We start from the raw sequence: 20,819 nt of genomic DNA, 5'->3' as shown, positions 1-20,819 counted from the left end.
GTCATTTATTTTAGGTGATAAATATCTTGTAAAATAAATATTGACCAGGGCACCCGGAATAACTCCCTGTTTTAGAAATAAAGCTCCAGAAACTTTGCTTCCTCATGAGGGAACATGAGGGGCCTCAGTTAACTTCCAAAACACCACAAGAAAACTTGCATCTGTTATTGGATCATTTATGACAAGATGTGCCAAACAACTTTGTAATCATCACTGTAATGTAAGAAAATTATTACTTATAATTAGATTTATAATCACTCAGCCAAATGAATAGTTAACAATAACGATCATTTTAGATATTTATGAAAGGGAACAGCTGTGTTGTCATCAGAATGATCAGTTTCTTTCATGCAATTAATTATTAGTGATAGAAGGAAAGGCAGGATGATAGACTGAACAGTTTTTTGAGAAGTACTCTAGGTATGACAATGCAAAGTATGATGATAGTTATATAATGAAAAATATAAAATATACCACAAAAAAACCTGTTGATAAGTTCTGCAACACAGGACAAAAATGTCAGTCCTGGTGAGTAAGCAAGCTCACAATTTATTATAAACAACATCATTTTAATTATTCAGTGGTTACATTATCATTGAAATATGCAGTTCAGCAGAAGTCTATTACTGCATGGTTATATAAATAGTTGAGGAATTGAGATCATTGACAGTGGTGATTAATGAATTAAGACCTTAAAACTTAAAAGATTTTATATCCAATGTTTTCATGGACAATAAATTATAATTTGAAATGAAGTAAGTTTTGTTGTTTTGGGGAAAATACATTGTGGCCATTTTTGACTTGCAGAATTGACTGTTTTGATAATGCTTGGTGTTGGGGGAAAGATCTGTAATATAAAAGCAACATCTCATTTATTGATAATGAACAAAGCAAAAAGGGCAAGAACCCAGAATATTTTAGTGTTCCTCAATATCCTCCAGCAAGTTTGACTACATTGCTTCAGCCCTTGAATAAGCTTTGTCCTCAAGAAATCTCCCTTGGGTTTGAAGAGCTGTAAAGGTCCTCCATTTTAATTCAAATCTAGTAATAAGGGCAACAGCATTCATCTTTAAAACAAAATAGAAAATGACAACTGTTGAGTATTTTGTGCTCTTGATTGCTACTCCAGGGCGGTACTGTAGGGCTTATGCCTAAAATGACTCTGCTGAAAATGCTGAAGTATGAAATCCAGGCTCCATGCACTGGTACAAGTGGAGTTATTGTTGAAGAACGTGAAATTCTGGTGTCCTAGTCAACATTTTTTCCTTAACTGGGAATGACAGTATCATGGCTAAGTTAGTGAACCAGAATTCAGAGCCCTGAACAAAATCTCTGGAGACGATTCAAAACCAACCGTGGCAGCTGGGGAATTCTGAACGGTTAATGTAAAAAAAATAAAAACCAATAGAATATTATAAAACAAACCTTGTTTGTTCATATCCTTTAGAGGAAATGTATCATCTTTATCCAGTCTGGTTTTCATGTGACTAATCCTAGAGCAACATGCTAGACACTTAACTGCCCTATGAGATCCCAGCAGTTTATTTAGGGATGGACCTTTTCATTGTTCTATTATTCTGTGACAAGACAAAATAAGTATCCATCTAATTATGTAACAAAATGCCTGCCATAACTACACAGTATTTTGTTGTATATGAAGAGTTTCATCATCTTTTCAGAGGCAGAATAGCAGACCATTCTCGTTCAATTCAGCCATTACAAGAATCTGAAACCACAGCACCAGCCTCTTGCCCTGTTAATGCTAAATGTAGGGAATGAGGGAAAAAAAAAAATCGGTAATTCACATCAATAAAAATGCCTATTACACACACAAATTAAGCCATACAGACCTGATCAGTTCCCCTTTTGCTAATTACTCTGACAATGTTGCTATGGGAATAGATTGAGCCAATGTGAATTTGCTATATAATCTTGCTGCAACCCATTGTTCAAAGACTTTTTTTGATGATTCATTTGCTTCAATTGAGGGCAAACTCATTTCTTTAAATATATATATTTCTCCAATCCACACTTTTTATGCTATCTGCGCAAACTGGGGAGAAGAATGCTAAACCAACCACATACTGTTCCTGATGAGTTTTTTTTAATCATGAATAGAACATTTCATTTTTATGTATTCCTTTACAGAAAGCAGCATAAATTTGTAAAGCCTGCAGAGGAAAAGCTCACTTCATCCTGGTGCTTTATTTCCCCAGAGGATGACAAGACTTGAGTGATAATACCTTCTAGTACACATAGCAAAGATGGGCGAGATCATAACTGTTCATCAGGTGGTTCAATTTCTACACAATTTGCATAAATACTTTGAAACTAAAACAATTCCTGTCCTTTCGCATAAAAAATCCATTATTTTCTATTTCCTTTTGCAACACTAACTTCAAATTACATAGGAAAAGACTGCAAGGCTTTTAAAGGAATCTAATCGAACAAAATCTGACAGGGTCATGCTGGGCAAATGACCAAAATTTTGATTTAGCTTTTAGTGAGTAGATGAAGAGAGGAGAGATTCGGGAGGAAAGTCCAGAGCTGAAGACCTCTGGCAGTTGATGGAGCAATTAAATTCTAGGATGGTCAAGCGCTCACAACTGGAGGGATGCAGAGGACACAGCAGATTAAAGAGTTAGGGAGTGGAGGGGAGGGATGAGGATTTTAAAACTGAGACATTGTTTTAAGTCAGCAGAGAGGTGATGGACAAACTGGACGGTGTGAGTTGGGATAAGGGCAACTAAGTTTTGGATATCCTTTATTTTTTTATCAAGAGTAGAACAAGGGAATCCAGGCCAAAGTGTGCTGGAATAGTGAACAGAGATAACAAAGGCATGGATAAGGTTTTCACTAGCTGAGGCAATGGTGATGCCACATAGATGGAATTAGGGGGCCTGAATCAATCGGCATCTTAGTCGCCATGAACATGTTGGGCCAAAGGGCGTGTTCTGGGCTGTATGACTCTTGACTCTAGGAGTGATATCCTGGATGTCTGGCTCAAAACTTGTCTCTGGTCAAACATGACATCAAGGTTAGAAACAGATTCAGCCAGGTGCCAGGGAGCTCAACAACACTCTCTCGTACATGTTCATTATATAATGTTGATGTAATTACAGGATTCAAATTATGTCAAACTTTCATGTACTAGTTGATTTTACATCATTTGTTCATCCCCCATGGTGCTATTGAAGCCTTCATGCTCTATTGAAGAGGTAGTTTCTCTTGCCTCTACTAAAGTCCCATTTTAGAAAAAAATCTGACTTTTTATAGAACGCGATACCTATAAATATAATTCCACCTATATAAATGAATCTGCTGAATTTATCTAATCTGACAGCAAAACCAGAGCAGTATTGGCTCTTTATCTGCTATTGTCTCATTCAAAGTAATAGTTTATTTATCCCTTTATTTCCACATTGTTGACAGCCAGCAATGATTCAGGATTGTCCACTCTATGTTAGTAATTGCCAATATTAACTGAATTAAGTGGAACACACTTGTGGGATTAGCCTTCAGATAATGAAAATCCGCAGTTTCTCAATTCACTCGCCATGTTAATTGAAACAACAAAAATGCTATGAGCTCATTGCAAGAAAGTGGAGCATTAATCTCTCTTTGTTATTCCTATAAGTAGCAGTGAATGTAAATACGGTTGTGACTGATAATAACTAGAAACATCAGTGAATAACAGCTCAACACTCACTGATGTTTCTAGTTATTAACAGTCACAACCCTATTTACATTCCAGCCACTTCCAATGAATGCAGTTCTGCTATTGAATCAATGTGCAATTGTACCAAAGTTGAAAATGCTGCACTAAACCAAGTGCAGCTGTGAGGTTTTTGTAAAGTGATGCCTGTGGCATTTTCACTGATTCAGATCATTTGCACTCTCCCTAGAATATAGGCAATTTGATCGGATAGCTGCTAAACCCAAAATCAGCCACATTAAAAAAGGAGCACAGATTTACTTTGTTCCTTTCACAGCCTTGGGATATTCCAACACAATTTACAACCAAGTAACTACTATATCGAGCATAATCTTGCACGAAAGGATATGCAGCAGCTAATTTGCATGCAAACAGCAATATGATACACAGATAATATTTTATATTATGCTGTTAATCAGCTAAAGCTTTGGGAAGAACTCCTCACAGATCTGCAAATAGTGGTGTTGAAACCTGAGGGGGGAAAATAAGGCCTTAGTTTAACATCAACTGAAAAACAGCACCTCCAATTTAACACTTCCTCAGTACTGCACTGGTTGAGTCATATATCAACCAGATTGTCAAATAATGGAACAAACTCAAAGGGGCTAAATTTTTTTTTTTTTTTTGAGTCCAACACAGCAGAAAAGCTCTACTTCCAAGAGAATCTTTGGGGGGTTTATTTGTATCATTCATCAAACTTATGAGCATGTTTTAAAAGGTACCCTTTCCACTTCAGTCATTGGCAACAGTTTCAAAATAGCATCTTTCATTTGAAAAATATGTAGTCAGTTACAGGCGAATCTTCACATTTGAGCTTCTCAATCATTATTAGACATTATTTGAGAAAAGCTGCAAGATTCATTCCATCAAATGGAAAACCTTGAAAACAAAAACAGACACTGATGCAAGTAGTCCATCTTAAACTTGTTTAAATATAACTTCTGTATTATGTCAACAAAATCAAAAGCAGCTTCTGAAAAGAACATGGGTTGCAAGAACATGATCCACTTGCATTGAACAACTGCTGCTGTGCTTACATATCAAATGTTTACACAACCCTCACATTTCTTCCACTTCCCTTCTGTAATTGCTGATTAATCTTAGGGTAAAGTTTCCCATGTGCAGGGTGATTTTATTGTATCTCGGCCAAATGGTCTTTAGTCATCCATGATGCTCAATTATAAGAAGGGGACAGTGAGGGTTTCTTCAATCAAGGGGAATCATGTTTTCAGCCACTGATGTGCATAATGATATCCCGAACAACTGTCAGAAACTTAGCTGGAGACACAAGAGACTGCAGATGCTGGTATCTTCAACTCAAAACATTGACAATTCCTAACCCCCCCCCCCCCCCGTCGATTGATGCTGCTCAACCCACTGAGTTCCTCCAGCAGATTGTTTGTTGCATAAGAAACTTAGTGGTTTCCCTATGCTACCCCAACAGCAGGCATTTGGGTGCAGCAACTTAAAAATCAAGTGGTTAGGTGCAGCAAGCAGTTAGAAAGGTCAATGGGTAGTATGTTGGCCTTTACTGTAACAGGATTTGAGTACAGGAGCAGCGATGGCTTGCTGCAGCTGTACAGGGCTTTGGTGAGACTCCATATGGAGTTTTGTATGCAATTTCGGCCTCTGAGGAAGGAGAGAATGAAGTGAAGGTTTACTAGACTGAATTCTATGATAGCAGGATTGACATAAGAGGGGGAGATTGAGACAATCAGGCCAACATTCACTGGAGTTCAGAAAAACGAGAAGGGATCTCAAAGAAACCTATAAAATCCTAATAGGACAAGACAGACGATGTAGACAACCTTCTGCTTTGAGGGTTTGTGTTCATAGAAAATAGTCCACATTGTAACGCAAAGCTGCATTATCTGCTCATGTGTCAAGAAACGCGAGTTGAAAAAAGTAAGTTTTGTATTTATTTACTTTTTTTCCTCATAAATTCCATGAGGGCAGATTTTATTTCCTGTATCAAATGTTTGGGTAGCAAGTTATGAATTCCATAGGGCAAATTTCCATTACCCAAAAGCCACAATGCAGGGGTCACAGCGTTGGGATAACAGAGCATGCTATTTGGAACCAAGATCAGGAAAAATTTCTTCATTCATTAGGTGATGAACCTGTGGAATTCTCTGCCACATAAGGCAGTGCAAGACAAGTCATTAAATATATTCAAGAAGGTTATATGTACATGTCTTAATACTAGAGGGATCAAGTGATATGGGGAGAAGGTAGGAACAGGCTACTGAAGTGGACGATCAGCCGAAAGGCCTACTCCTCCAATTTTCTACATTTCTCTGTAACGGCAATGAGATCAACTGATGAACCAGCACCATTGCCCCATTTTAGATTTGCTATGCAAAGACAGAAATAGCTCCCATCAACCAAGAACACAAATTGTTCCTCTTCCCACAGATGCGAGCTGAGTGCTGACAACATTTGGTTTTACCTCAGATTTCCTGCATCCATGAAAATTTGTGTTTGTTTTATCAGAGAAAATAGATTGATGACGATGAGAAGAAATCCTAGTTGATAGTGGCCTGATCAAGACAAACAAAAGAATAACTAATATGTCTAAATATTAAAAGTTAGAAAGTTGAAACAAGAAATTGGTAACCTGTCTAATAACGTTAATGTATACAAGGTGCTGTAACTATTACTCTGATTTCAAGAATATTAAATAAGGAGTCAAAGAAAAAAACAGCTCAGATGTTCCAGGGTACTGATGCTTCCAGTTTGATAGAGGTAAGAGAGAAGGGGGATTTGCACGATTGATTAGGGGGAACATCACAACAGTACTTAGAGAGGATATCCCAGGGGGAGGGTCCAACGAGGCCAGATGGGCAGAACTTAGAAATACAAAATGGTGATCCCTTTGGGAGTGTACTATAGGCCCACCAATAGTCAGTGGGAATTAGAGGAATATATGTGTAGGGAAATTACAGATAGATGTAGGAATAATGTGGTTGTAACGGTGGGCAATTTTAACTTCCCTAACATTGACTGGGACAGACTTGGTGCTAAAGGATTGGATGTATAAATAAAATTTGTTAAGTGTGTCCAGGGAAATTTTCTGAAGCAGTATGTAGATGGCCCTACTAAAGAAGGGACTACACTTTACTTCCTCCTAGGAAATGAGGCTGGGCAATTGGTTGATGTTTCAGCAGGGAAGCACTTTGTGACCAGTGACTATAATTCTATTAGTTTCAAGTTAGTCATTGAAAAAGATAGGACTGGTCTTTTGTTAAAAATCCTAAATTGGGGGAAGGCTAAATTCAATGGCATAAGACAGGAAGTTTCACAAATTGATTGGGAGAAGCTGTTTGCAATTAAAGGGATATCCGGAAATGGGAGACTCTTAAAAGTGAGATAGGAAGAGCTCAGGGCCAGAGGTTTCCTGTGAGATTGAAGAGCAAAAAGTTGGCAAGATTAGGGAATGAGGAACATTGGGATCTGGTCAGGAAAAAGGAGGCATATGAAAGGTTTAGGCAGTTGGGATCAAGCAAGTACCTTGAGTATAAGGAATGTAAGAGTGAGTACATTTAAGGAGGAAATTAGGTGGGCAAAAATGTGCCATAAGATATCCCTGGCAAATAAGATAAAGGAGAATCCTGAAAGATTCTGCAAGAATGTTAAGAGTAAGAAGGTAGGTATGGAGATAATAGGTCCTCTGAATGATCGGTGTGGTAATTCATGTGTGGAGTCAAGAGAAATGGGCAAAGTCTTCAATGAATACTTCTGGTCCTTATTTACTGTGGAGAAGAACTCTGAAGCTAGCGAGTTCAGGGGGAAGGAACAGTGATATCCTGGAGCAATATCAACATTACAAAGGAGTTGGTGTTGGAGGTCTTGAAACACCTAAAGATGGATAAATCCCTGGGACCTGACCAGATGTATCCTAGAATGTTATGGGAAGCAAGGGAGGAGATTGCTGGGGCCCTGGCAGAGATTTTTGTATCTTCAATAGCCGCAGGTCAGGTACCAGAAGACTAGTGGATGGCTAATGTTGTGCCTTTATTTAAGAAGAGCAGCAGGGATAAGATGGGGAACTATAGACTGGGCCTTACATCAGTGGTGGGAAAGTTACTTGAAGGGATTCTGAGAGACAGGATTTATTTGTATTTGGAAAGACAAGGATTGATTAGGGACAATCAGCATGGCTTTGATTTTTAGGAAGTTGTGTCTCACGAATCTGAGTTGTTATTAAGAGGTGACGACGAGGATTAATGAGGGCAGGGCCCTCATTATTTGAGACTATTGAATGGTTCCCTAGTACGATCAGTTGGACTCTTGACCTCACAATCTACCTCATTATGACCTTGCAGTTTATTGTCCACCTGCACTGCACTTTATCTGCAGCTGTGACACTTTACTCTGCATTCTGTATTGCTTTACCTTGTACTACCTCAATGCACTGTGTAATGAATTAATCTATATGAATGGTATGCAAGACAAGTTTTTTTTAAACTGTACCTTAGTACAAGTGACAATAATAAACCAATTCCAATTTATTACAGGGCATTGAAGTAGCGCAAGGCAAAATAGTCTTATAACAATGGGATAGAAACTGTCCAAGTCTGGTGGTACGTGCTTTCAGGCTTTTGTATCTACTGACTGATGGGGGAGGGGAGAAGAGAGGATGTCCTAGGTGGGTAGGGTCTTTGATTATGCTGGCTGCTTTACCGAGGCAGCGAGAAGTATTGACAGAGTCCATGGAGGGGAGGCTGGTTTCCATGATGTGCTGAGCTGTGTCCACAACTCTCTAGTTTCTTGCAGTCACAGTCAGAGCAGTTGCCATACCAAGCCGTGATGCATCCAGATAGGATGCTTTCTATGGTGCATCGATAAAAGTTGGTCACTGTCAAAGGGGACATGCCAAATTTAGCCTCCTGAGGAAGTAGAGGCACTATTGAGCTTTCTTGGCTGTAGCATCTGCATGATTGGACCAGGACGGGTTAATGGTGATGTTCACTCCTAGGAACCTGGAGCACTCAACCCTCTCGACCTCAGCACCATTGATGTAGACAGGAGCTTGTGTACAATTCCCCCCACTTCCTGAAGTCAAAGACCAGCTCTTTTGTTCTGCTGACATTGAGGGAAAGGTTGCTGTCATGACACCATGTCACTAAGCTCACTATCTCCTTCCTGTACTCTGACTCATCATTATTTGAGATACGGCCCACTACGGTGGTATCATCTGCAAACTTGTAGATGAAGTCAGAGCAGAATCTACCCACGCAGTCATGAGTGTATAGGGAGTAGAGTAGAAGGCTGAGGACGCAGCCTTGTGGGGCACCAGTGTTGAGAATAATCGTGCTGGAGGTGTTGCTGCCTATCCTCACTGATGGCAGTCTGTTAATCAGGAAGTCAAGGATCCAGTTGCAAAGGGAGGTTTGAGTCCCAGGTCTCGGAGTTTGGTGATGAGTTTACTTGGAATTATAGTATTAAAGGTGGAGCTGTAGTCAATAAACAATAGTCTAATGTAGTTGCCTTTACTGTCCAGATGCTCCAGAGATGAGTATAGGGCCAGGGAGATTGTGTCCACTGTAGACCTGTTTTGGCAGTAGGCGAATTGCGAGGTTTTCTCGACCCACTGCAATTCGAAGATGTGATTAAGCTAGAGAGGATGCAGAAAAGATTCACAAGTCTGCTGTCTGGATTGGAGGGCATGAGTTTTAAGGAGTGATTGAATACACTGGGTCTGTGGGCCCTGGAGCAAAGGAGGCTGAGAGGTGACATTGTAGAGAGGCCTGAATTGTGCTGTAGTTTTTCTATGCATTTTCTATATAAAATCATGAGAGGCATAATCGGGTAGATAGCCAGAGTCCGTTTCCCATGGCAGGTGTGCTGAAAACTAGAGGGCACAGGTCTAAGGTGAGTGGGAGAAGGTTTAAAAGGGATCTGAGGGGTAAATTTTTCACACAGAATAGTTGGTATCTGTGATGAACTACCAGAAGAGGAGGCAGGAATGGTAACAACATTTCAGAGGCATCTGCACAGGTATTTGAATGAGCAAGGCGTAGTGGGATATGGAATTAATACAGGCAAGTGGGATTAGTTCTAGATAGGCATAATTGTTAGCATAGATTCCGTGGGCCGAAGCACCAGCTCTGACTATGTGTCAGTGGTGGATATTCAAAGTAAAAACAGATCAATGTTAGCAATGCTAGCAGTGGTTGTCTCGTTTCTGAATCATTGAGGTCTAATGCACTCAAAACATTAACTTGCTCCTTTTACAGATTTGTGTAATTTTCCACAATTTTCCTGAAAAGTCACAGGTGAAAAACGTTTTTAGTATTGTCAACAGCACATATACATATATTATTTTCCCCTGACACTTTAGAGTTTGGGAAGGAAAAATTTAGTTTGAAGCAGTGGTTTAATTATACAAGTCAGGGAGATGCAGCATCACAGAAGCTCTCTCTAATTACAGTGTACTGTGCTTAAGGTTTCAAGTTTTGCTGATTTAATGAGAGTGTTTTTCTTTAAAAAAGACTGAATTCACTAAAACACCCATAACCTGCAGGGTGTGGGTGGCTTGCAAAATGGCAAGGTTTTTCTTACACCCTCTCACATCAGTCTGTGGTAGGTAGGTGGGTGGGTGGGTAGGTGAATGATACATATTAGAGTCATAGAGTTATACAGCATGGAAACCAGACCCTTCGGCCCAACTCATCCATGCCAACCAACGTGCCTTCCTAAGCTAATCCCATTTGCCTGCATTTGGCCCAAATCCCTCTAAACCTTTCCTATCCATGAACTTGTCCAAAGGTCTTTTAAATGTTGTAATTGTACCCACCTCTACCACTTCCTCTGACAGTTCGTTCCATATACCCACCACCCTGTGTGTGGAAAAACTTGCCTCTCATGTCCCCAAATCTTGCGTGTCTCACCCTAAACCTATGCCCTCTAGTTTTAGACTCTTCTACCCAGGGAAAAAGACTGTGACCACATCCATGGACCTTATCCATGCCCCTCATGACTTTATACGCCTCTATACAGTCAACCCCTCACCTCCTTCACTCCAGGGAAAACAGTCCCAGCTTATCCAGTCTTCCTTACAACTCAAGCCCTTCAGTCCTAGCAACATTGCTGTGAATCTTTTCTGAACTTTCTCTATCCTCATCACATCCTTCCTATAATATGGCGACCAGAACTGTGTACAATATTTCCAGGTGTGGTCTCACCAACCTTTTTGGTGGGAACCAAAAAGATTACTTCAGTTTGGCTGATGTTAGCTTCAGCTCAGATATACTGTTAAAATAGAATAGTACAGCACTGTACAGGCCCTTTGGCCCACAATATTGTGCTGACTAACAAAGCTTATCCACGTTCAACCTATGCCCTTCTTTACTTCACCTCCCATAACACCAAGCACAGTAGTGTAGCAGTTAGCATAACGCTATTATAGTGCCAGAGACCCGGGTTCATTTTCGCCCGCTGTCTGTAAGGAGTTTGTACATTCTTCCCATGTCTGCGTGGGTTTCCTCCGGGTGCTCCGGTTTCCTCCCACATTCCAAAGACGTACGGGTTAGGAAGTTGTGGGCATGCTATGTTGGCACCGGAAGTCCAGTGACACTTGCGGGCTGCCCCCAGAACACTCCACGCAAAAGATGCATTTCACTGTGTGTTTCGATGTACATGTGACTAATAACGATATCTTATAACCCTCTTTCATCCATGTGCCTATCTAAGAGTCTCTTAAATGACCATATCGTATCGGCCCCTACCACCACCCCCGGCAGTACATTCCAGGCACTCATCACTCTGTGTAAAAATAAACCTACCTCTGGTATCTCCTCCACGCACCTTAAAAGGGTGACCTCTAGTATTGGCCATTACCGCCTTGGGGAAAAGGTGCTGGCTGTCCACTCTGTCTATGCCTCTCATAATCTATCAAGCCACCTCTCATCCTTTTGCCGCTCCAAAAAGAAAAGCCCTAGCTCGCTCAACCTGTCCTCATAAGACACGTTCTCCAATCCAGGCAGAATCCTGGTAAATCTCCTCTGCACCCTCTCCAAAGCGTCCACATCCTTCCAATCATGCGGCAACCAGAACTGAACACAATATTCCAAGTGTGGTCTAACTAGAGTCTTACAGAGCTGCAACATTATCTCTCGGCTCTTGAGCTCAATCCCCTGGCTAATGAAGGCCAGCACACCATATGCCTTCTTAACCTTCGATAAGGAAGGTACCACCTACATTTGAAAGCTAACCTTTCTTGTGTTACTTGATGTCGTCAAGAGGAAGCATGAAATTGTGGAGAGGACTAGAATCAATGATGGACTGAGTATATTGGAGTGGAAGTTGATTTGCAGTTTATAATGTGGCAGCTAAGAGCAGAACTAAGTGACAACATTGCCACAAAGATTAGACACAAAGTGAAGAGTGAGTAATCAAGACACCAAAGAGGCCAAGGAGAATTAGCAATGATGAGCAATGCAGAATGTAATTTGTATGCCTGAGCTGGCAAAGTCTCAGTAATGTGGGAGGTTGGGTGGAATTCATACTGGCAGTTCCCCAACTGTTGGAGCTACAACACAGTTGGAAGAAACTAATGAATTACAAAGCCAAAATAAAAGGTAGAGAGAGTCTACGATGGTGGCACAAATGAGGTGACTCAGAATGACCATCCTTCTGAAGGTGGAATTGAACAATGAAAGGCCAAGGAATTCATTAGCAAATGTGCTGAGAGAGAGTTAAGGGAAATATGGTACAAGGCACACCTGTAACACAGGGGAAAAATAGAAAAGAAGCAGAGGAAACACATTTAAATCTCCAGCCTGTCCTAAAACGAAGCACGAGTTCTGAATTCTCTGCACTTAGAATATATCAACTATGCTCAGCACCTCCAGACAACCACTTTGTGGAGATTGCAACTCAGTTAGTAGGAGTAAAATGTCACTCCAACACAACAATACAAACTCCAAAACATCAAATAAACCGAGGAAAACATGCAGCACACAAAGTACTGTTGCATTCTGGTTGCGATCTTCCTCCCATTAGTTAGGCAATCTATTTGCTTTTCCTGGCATGAAGTCCTGGTGCTCATTCTCTGAAACAGCACTCAGCAATTTTAAGAAAAAAAATCATTGATTGGTTTAACAGGTTCAGAAGCCTAAATTTAGCCTCTGGAGCCTAAAATCTCACCACAGCTGCTGGGCAAACTTAATTCAGATAATTAATCCATCTTGATATTTTTTTTAAATCTAGTGTCAATTGTGGTGGTCTTGAAATTATTTGTCTGTTATAAAAACCTATCTTGTTCACTATTATCCTTCAGGGAAGGAATTCTCCCATCCTTTTTTGTACGGTGTCCTCTACGTGACTTCCAGACCCAGAACAAAGTGGTTGATGCTTAACCACAATGGCCAAGTAAGCCAGTGGTATCAAACCAAAATGACTGAACAAAATAAAAATAAATCTGGATGAACCACTTAGCATCAACCTATGTGTGGAATTCAAACACAACAATGTCACTTAACCCAATAGATTTGCAAACTCCTTCTCATGAACGTCTGGGAATGATTTCCAAGCTGATAAAGCTGCCTAACAGACCAGTCAAGAGAATAGTCGGGCACAATTGTACTCAAAGAATGATACTTTTCAATCAACATCCAAAGATCTCCCATCAATCCTTGAGTGCATTTGGTCACCCAGTTGAATAGGTCCACCAGCAGTGGTAAACAGTTGGGAAGGAATGGAACTCCTCAGTATTGATCATGGACCCAATGAAGTCTTGTGGTATTGTCAAACACAAGCAAGGAATCCTCCTGAATGCCACCTGTTGTCCTTCTCTGACTGAATCAGTGCTCCCCTGCGTTGAACGCTACTTGGTAGAAGTGCTGACAGCAGCAAGAGTCCAGAAATGTACTCTGGGTGGAGTTCAACGCCCATCATCGGGAATGGGCTGACTAAGCTGTCAGGCAGAGTCTGTGACAGGTGGTAATAAATGAACACCTGGGATAAACCCTATTTGACTTTTTGACTTTGTTCTCATCCACCTATCCATTGCAAATACTTCAGTCAATAACAGAACAGATAGAAGTGACCCACCACACAGCACATGTAGCAATCATCCCCACCAAGGATTACTTCCATTGTGTTAGGTGGCTCTACCATTATGCTGCATGGGATTGATCATAAACAGATCATCAGCAGTTGTAAAAATGAATTCTGCCAGTCTGTAACTTATCCCTCACTCTACCATTACCATCAGGCCAAGGGACCGACCTTGGTCAATGAAGACTGTAAAAGCTGATGCTAGGTGTGGTACCTGACGTATCCAAAACAGTGAGGTAGCAACATGATTACCATAAGTCCCCTGCCATCCACTTCCTGGGGGTCAATATTTAGTTAGGAACTCAAAATGATCCAGCCGTATTAATATCGTGGTGACAGAGGCTGGATTTCTTGTGACCTCCTGACTCCCCAAAACTTTTCAACCAGCTACAAAGCACAACTTAGAAGCAGGACAGAATACTCTCCCCTTGCCTGGATGAGTGCAGATTCATCAACACTCTCAGAGTTCAAGACCAGTCAGGACAAAGTCATCTCATTGACCGGCCCAAATATTCATTCCCTCCACTACGGGTGCACAGTTGACACCAGATATAACACATTTCTTCTTCAGAACACAAGAAAATAGGAGCAGGCCTGCCCGCTATTCAAAATGTTTCCGGTTGATCTACCCCAGGCCTTCTCTGTGCCAGATCCCCACAGCCCTCAATCCCCTGATCTTTCAAAAATAAATCCACCTCCGCTTTAAGTACTTTTAACGAGCTGGCCTCCACAACTCTCTGGGGCAGAGAATTCCAGAGGTTCACCACTTTTCTAAAGGTGCCATGGAATCTTTTACTTCCACTTGGCAGAGCAGACAATGCTTCACTCAAAAGCTGGATCAATGAACGGTGTTTTTACATCCCCGTACATACTTTGGATCTCCAATGCATATTAAGACGACTATCATTTACTAAAGATATTCTATTCAAAGATCGTCTGACTCCATCTATTGGCCACAATGCACACTGCACTTTCATGTTCCTTCCAAGTGAACAAACTTCACCCTGCATTTTGCCTGGATAACATGATTCACCTGCATGGTACACAAACAACTAACACTGCTATCAAGATCAGGAGATAATCAGTAATTTAAGATAGGGCCAAATGCTGAGATTATTTTATTTGGAAAACTATCATCATAGGTAAACAATTGGTAATCGGTTTATTATTGTCACATGCACTGAGGTACAGTGAAAAACCTAGTTTTGCATACCATCCATACAGATCATTTCAAAACATCAGAACATCGAGGTAGTACAAGGAGAAAGCAATAACAGAATGCAAAATATAGTGTTACAGTTGCAGAGAAAGTGCAGTCCAGATACACAATAAGGTACAAGGCCATGGCAGGGTAGATTGTGAGGTCAAGAGTCCATCTTAGGAGACAGTTCAATAGTCTTATAACCACAGGACAGAAGCTGTCCTTGAGCCTGGTGATGCATGCTTTCAGGCTTTTGCATGTCTACATACAAGGTTGTATTATCCATTTCATAAATCCACCCACTTTTCCCCAACCAGTGGGTCAAGAATACATGGGTCACAGCATGTGGACCAGATTTGATCCCATCTGCAACTGCAGAGCCAATTTCCACATATTACAACACAGAATGTGATGATTTTGACCCTGAAGTCCAGGTCAGTTCTCATCAAAGCAACCCATCCCGCTCTTATTTTCCCTGCAGACTTTTTTCTCTGGGCTGCCCATCATGCCCCCAGTGGTTCCTTGTTACCTAAGTACACAAAGAGGAAAATTACTATGGCCAGTTAAGCTACCAGCACACCTTTTGGGATGTAGGAGGAAACTGGAGCTTCTAGATGAAATTCATGTGGTCACAGGGCAAATGTGCAAATCCCATACTGACAGCATCTGAGGCATAGATCGAGTGGACAGTCAGAGACTTTTTCCCAGGGCGACAATGGCTAACATGAGGGGATGTAATTTTAAGGTGATTGGAACAAGGTATAAGGGGGATGTCAGAGGTAAGTTTTTTTTTAAACACAGAGTGGTGGGTGCGTGGAACACACTGCCGGCAGAGGTTGTGGGGGCAGATACATTAGGAACATTTAAGAGACACTTAGATAGACACATGAACGATAGAAAAACAGGGGGCTATGTGGGAGGGAAGGGTTAGATATAGCAGGATAAAATGTCGGCACAACATTGTGGGCTGAAGGGCCTGTACTGTGCTGTAAGTGTTCTGTTCTGGCACTGGAGATGAGGATCAAACCTGAATTGCTGGAGGTGTGAGGCAGGACTCACTGCTTCCCTGCCTCACAATTTCACTTCAGTGATGACTGACGAGAAAAGGCAGCCATTCACCCCATCGTCTCAAAGTCCGCAGCAAAAGAGTATTCTACCAAAATTCCTGAAATCAGTCCTTGGAGGCTCCAGCCAGTCAGTGGGCATCCTAATGCTTTTTAAATATGATAAGGGCTTCTCCCTCCAGCACCTTTCAAGGGCTGAGTGAAAATCAAAGACCTGCAGGTGTTGGAAATGTGAAATAAAAGAGCTTGGAAAGGAATGCTTAATCTGTAATGTTACCTCTGTTTCTCTTTCCACAAATGCCGTCTGACCTGCTGGGAGTTCCAACATTTTCTAAATTAAATTCAGGTAGTGAGTCCCTGACTTAAACTATCCTCCGGGTGAAAAAAAACCTCCCATCTAACTCCATGGCCTATGGTGATTGATATCTCTGCAAAGAGAAATAGGTTCTTCCTATCCTCTCTTGGCCCCTCTTAATTTTATACGTTGCAATGAAATTTTCCCTCAGCTTCCTCTATTCCAAAGAAAACAACTCAAGCCTGTGTAATCGTTCATCATAATTCCAGTGCCCGATTTGTCTCTGAGCAATGAAAGGCAGGGTGAAATTCTGTAGTGCTCTTGTGAACGTGGATAAATTTGCATCCTTGCATGCATGGGAGGGGATAAGGCTGAGGAACATTTTCTTACACGTGTACTCGCCAACACAATGCCCACACTGCTATTGGTTTGTTACTGAGAACTTTGTTATTACTTACTAAGAACTTTGGCTGCTGAAGAAAATGTTTATACAATTAGTGCAACACTGAGTTCTGTATTTTCTTCGACCAACTTGGTTTTGCACTAACTCTGCACTAAATTTGTATTCTGTATATACCGTTTTTTGTACTATTTGTACTTGCACAATTTTTTTGTCTGCGTTTATTGTATGCCTTCTGTTTTATGTATGTCCCCTGTTGTGAGAGTCTGGGGGGGAAACGACATTTTGTTCCTCTGTTTTTATATTAGTCATGGGTGAATAACAATAAAGTAACTTGAACTTTATTATCGTCACATGACTATGTTCCCATTCAATTAACCCTTCTCATTTCATAATAAATAGAAGCAGGAGTAGGCCATTCAACCCTTCAAGATTGTTCTGCTATTTGATAACACACGGCTAATCGAATCATGGCTTCAACACGTCTCTGCCTGACGCAGATTAATTTGTAAATAGATCACCATTATTCATCATCGCTGGAATTCCCTCCCAGCAGAGCTGTGGGAGATCTGCTCCACAAAGATTGCAACAGTTCGAGGTGGCAGCTCATCAATACCCAATCAAGAGCAATTAGGACCAACAAACAAGATGCTGGAGGAACTCAATGGGTCAGGCAGCATCTGTGGGGGGTGAATGGACAGTCGACGTTTTGGGCCGAGACCCTTCCAGACCCCAAACATCAACTGTCCATTTCCCTCCACAGATCCTACCTGACCCGCTGAGTCCCTCCAGCATCTTGTATGTTGCTTTAGATTTCAACATCCGCATTTTCTTATGCCTGCAAGTGCAATTACGGATGAATTTTTAAGAATTTTTTTTGAGGAACTGCTGGAATTGAACTTTGTGCAATCATCAGTCAATATCCCCTCTTCTGGTCTAATGGTGGAATTTCTTTGATGAAGAAGCTGACCACAGGATTTGCGTCACTCTCTGAGTCCACAGTGTTGGCTTAGAGAGTCTTGGTGGATATATAAACATTTTGAAGCCTTCATTAAGAGAGGCGCCACATTCTTTTGAGAAATCCTCCTCCAAATATGTCAATTACCGTGAAATCAGGCAGGTGTTTTTCTTTCTCTCTCTCTCACACACACACACAAAGAGTATACAAAATAAACTTCGGATCAGTCCTACATCACTAACGTTTACAAATGGCTCCAAAATCCCCCTTAGAAAATAACTCATAGCTGAGTGACCGTGTTTCACATACGGCGGTGGGATACACAACTTTCAGATGTTTCACTCACTGGTAGACATGGTGGAAACTTCTTCAAACTCCAGCCGGATGAAAAAGTTGACACTGGCAGAGAAGGGAACCTCCAGGAACCTTTATTACCGCCGATCAATTAGAACCACCAGACGCCACGCTTTTAACGTCGGGACTGTGCGAAGCAACGAGGAGACGCCTGTGAAACGGTGCCGGCGACCGGAGGGATCGCAGGCAAACTCCAGCGGAAAGACACTCTGCTCGGAAGTGCGGCGCTGGGTTTACGCAGTTTGCAACGCTTGCTTTCTCTTCCGCTAAGCCAAAAAAAATTGTCTGGGAAATATATTGACAAAACACTCCGCCCCATTAGAATGGACAACGGCAAAATAAGTCACTGTAACCGGAGATAGTGAGCTGAAAGGCAAATAAAAGAAACAGGTAACGAATTCATTACTGTTACAATAGTCAGATCACTTTCTCTCACTCACACTCACTCTCTCTCTCTCTCTCTCTCTCTCTCTCACACACACACACACACACACACACACACACACACACACACACACAGAAGAGGGAGTTTGTTGCGACGTAAACTTCCCACACACAGACTTTTGGATCAAAGTAGCAAGATCCTCGCAATAGTCCATGGATTCCAACTCTAAGGTTGGACTGAAGAAGCTGGGATGTTGTTCTTCCAATGAAGAAGGAGGAGCTAGATTTGAGACGTGCAAGGTTTATGTAGGATAAGAAGTTCAAGTCGAGTTTGGTATTGGTATTGGTTTATTATTGTCACGTACTGAGGTACAGTGAAAAACTTGTCTTGCATACCGATCGTACAGGTCAATTCATTACACAGTGCAGTTACATTGGGTTAGTACATAGTGTATTGTTGTAGTACAGGTAAAAACAATAACAGTACAAAGTGTCACAGCTACAGAGAAAGTGCAGTGCAATAAGGTGAAAGGTCACAACAAGGTAGATCGTCAGTTCAGAGTCCATCTCGTTGTATAAGGGAACTATTCAATAGTCTTATCACAGTGAGGTAGAAGCTGTCCTTAAGTCTGGTGGTACGTGCCCTCAGACTCCTGTATCTTCTACCCGATGGAAAAGGAGAGAAGAGTGGGTGGGGTCTTTGATTACGCTGGCTGCTTCGCCAAGGCAGTGAGAAGTAAAGACAGAGTCCAAGGAGGGGAGGCTGGTGTCCACAACTCTGCAGTTTCTTGTGGTCCTGGGCAGAGTTTACTGTCATGTGCAGAAGTACGGTGAGGTATAGGAGCAATGAAAACATTTCCTTGCAGCAACATCACGGGCATGTAGGTACAGAAAACACACAGCATACAAATCATATATAAATTACACAAGACAGTGAAGAGAGAGAAAAAAGTGTGCAAACACAAAATAGTGCAAAAAAAAGACACCAGATGCAAGTCTATGGTAGTGCAAAGGTGGTCTGTAGAGTTCTGAGCTGAGGTAGGGTTAGAGTTGTGCAGGTCAGATCAAGAACCTGATGGTTTTAGGAAAGTAGCTGTTACTGAACCCTGGCACTGTGGCATTTAAGGCTTTTGTACCTCCTGCCTGACGGTAGCAGCGAGAAGAGGACATGATTTGGATGGTGGGGATCCTTGATGATAGATGCTGCCTTCTTGAGGCAGCGCTTCCTGTGGATGCTGTCAGTGGTGGGGAGGGCTGTGCCCATGATGGACTGGGCTGTGTCCACTACTCTCTGCTGCCTCTTGCATTCCTGTGTGTTAGAATTGCTGTACCAGGCCACGATGCAACCAGTCAGGATACTTTCAACAGTGCATCTGTAGAAGTTTGTCCAAGTGTTTGGTGTCATGCCAAACCTCCTTAAGCTTCTAAGTAAAGGCACCAGTGCACATTCTTTGTGATTACATCTATGTTCTGGACCCAGGACATCTGAGATGTTAACACCCAGGAATCTGAAGCTGTTGACTCTCTCCATCTCTGACCCACCAATGAGAACTAGCATGTGGTCTCCTGACTTCCCCTTTCTGAAGTCAACAACTAGTTCCTTGCTCTTGTTGATGTTAAGAGTGAGATTGTTATTGTGACACCACTCATCCAGGTGTTCATGGTCACTCAGTTATGAGTTATTTTCTAAGGAGGAGTTTGGAATCACTCATAAGATAAGATATCTTTAGTCACATGTACATTGAAACACGCAGTGAAATGCATCTTTTGCGTAGAGTGTTCTGGGGCCAGCTCATAAGTGTCGCCACGCTTCCAGCGCCAACATAGCATGCGCACAACTTCCTAACCCGTACGTCTTTGGAATGTGGGAGGAAACCGGAGCACCCGGAGGAAACCCGCGCAGACACACGGGGAGAACGTACAAACTCCTTGAAGACAGCGGCTGGAATTCGACCCGGGTCGCTGGCACTGCAATAGCGTTACGCTAATCGCTACACTACTGTGCCTGTAAATTTTAGTGGAGCAGGACTAATCCAAACTTGATTATTTAGTAAATATTACACTCCTGCTCTAATGTGTGTCTGTGTAAAACACCTGTCTGATCTCACTCATCACCACCCATGATTCAGCCAACAACAGTGGTGTCGTCAGCAAATTTATCAATGGTATTGGAGCTATGCTTAGCCACACAGCGGTGGGTGTAAAGATGGAAGAGCAGGGGGCTAAGTACAAAGCCTTGTGTAACACCTGCATCGATGATCAGTGAGGAGGAGATTGGTATTGGTTTATTATTGTCACTTGTACCGAGGTACAGTGAAAAGCTTGTCTTACAAACTGATCGTACAGGTCGATTCATTGCACAGTGCAGTTACATTGAGTTAGTACA

At 41.7% G+C, this 20,819-nt stretch overlaps 1 protein-coding gene across 1 annotated transcript in view; it reads right to left on the bottom strand.

The window, feature by feature from the left end:
- LOC127580720 (AMP deaminase 2-like) overlaps positions 1-18,173 on the bottom strand; it is a 126,596-nt gene extending 108,423 nt beyond the window's left edge. The window contains exon 1 of the mRNA XM_052034495.1: positions 18,042-18,173. Coding sequence (XP_051890455.1) covers positions 18,042-18,051 — 10 coding nt within the window. The 5' untranslated portion in view covers positions 18,052-18,173. The remainder of the gene's footprint in view (positions 1-18,041) is intronic.
- Between the last annotated feature and the right edge of the window lie 2,646 nt (positions 18,174-20,819).

Source organism: Pristis pectinata, chromosome 20 (genome assembly GCF_009764475.1).
Source record: "Pristis pectinata isolate sPriPec2 chromosome 20, sPriPec2.1.pri, whole genome shotgun sequence".
Lineage (NCBI taxonomy): Eukaryota > Metazoa > Chordata > Chondrichthyes > Rhinopristiformes > Pristidae > Pristis > Pristis pectinata.
Note: the sequence above shows the minus strand (reverse complement) of the source record. Positions and strands in the feature narration are given on the sequence as shown.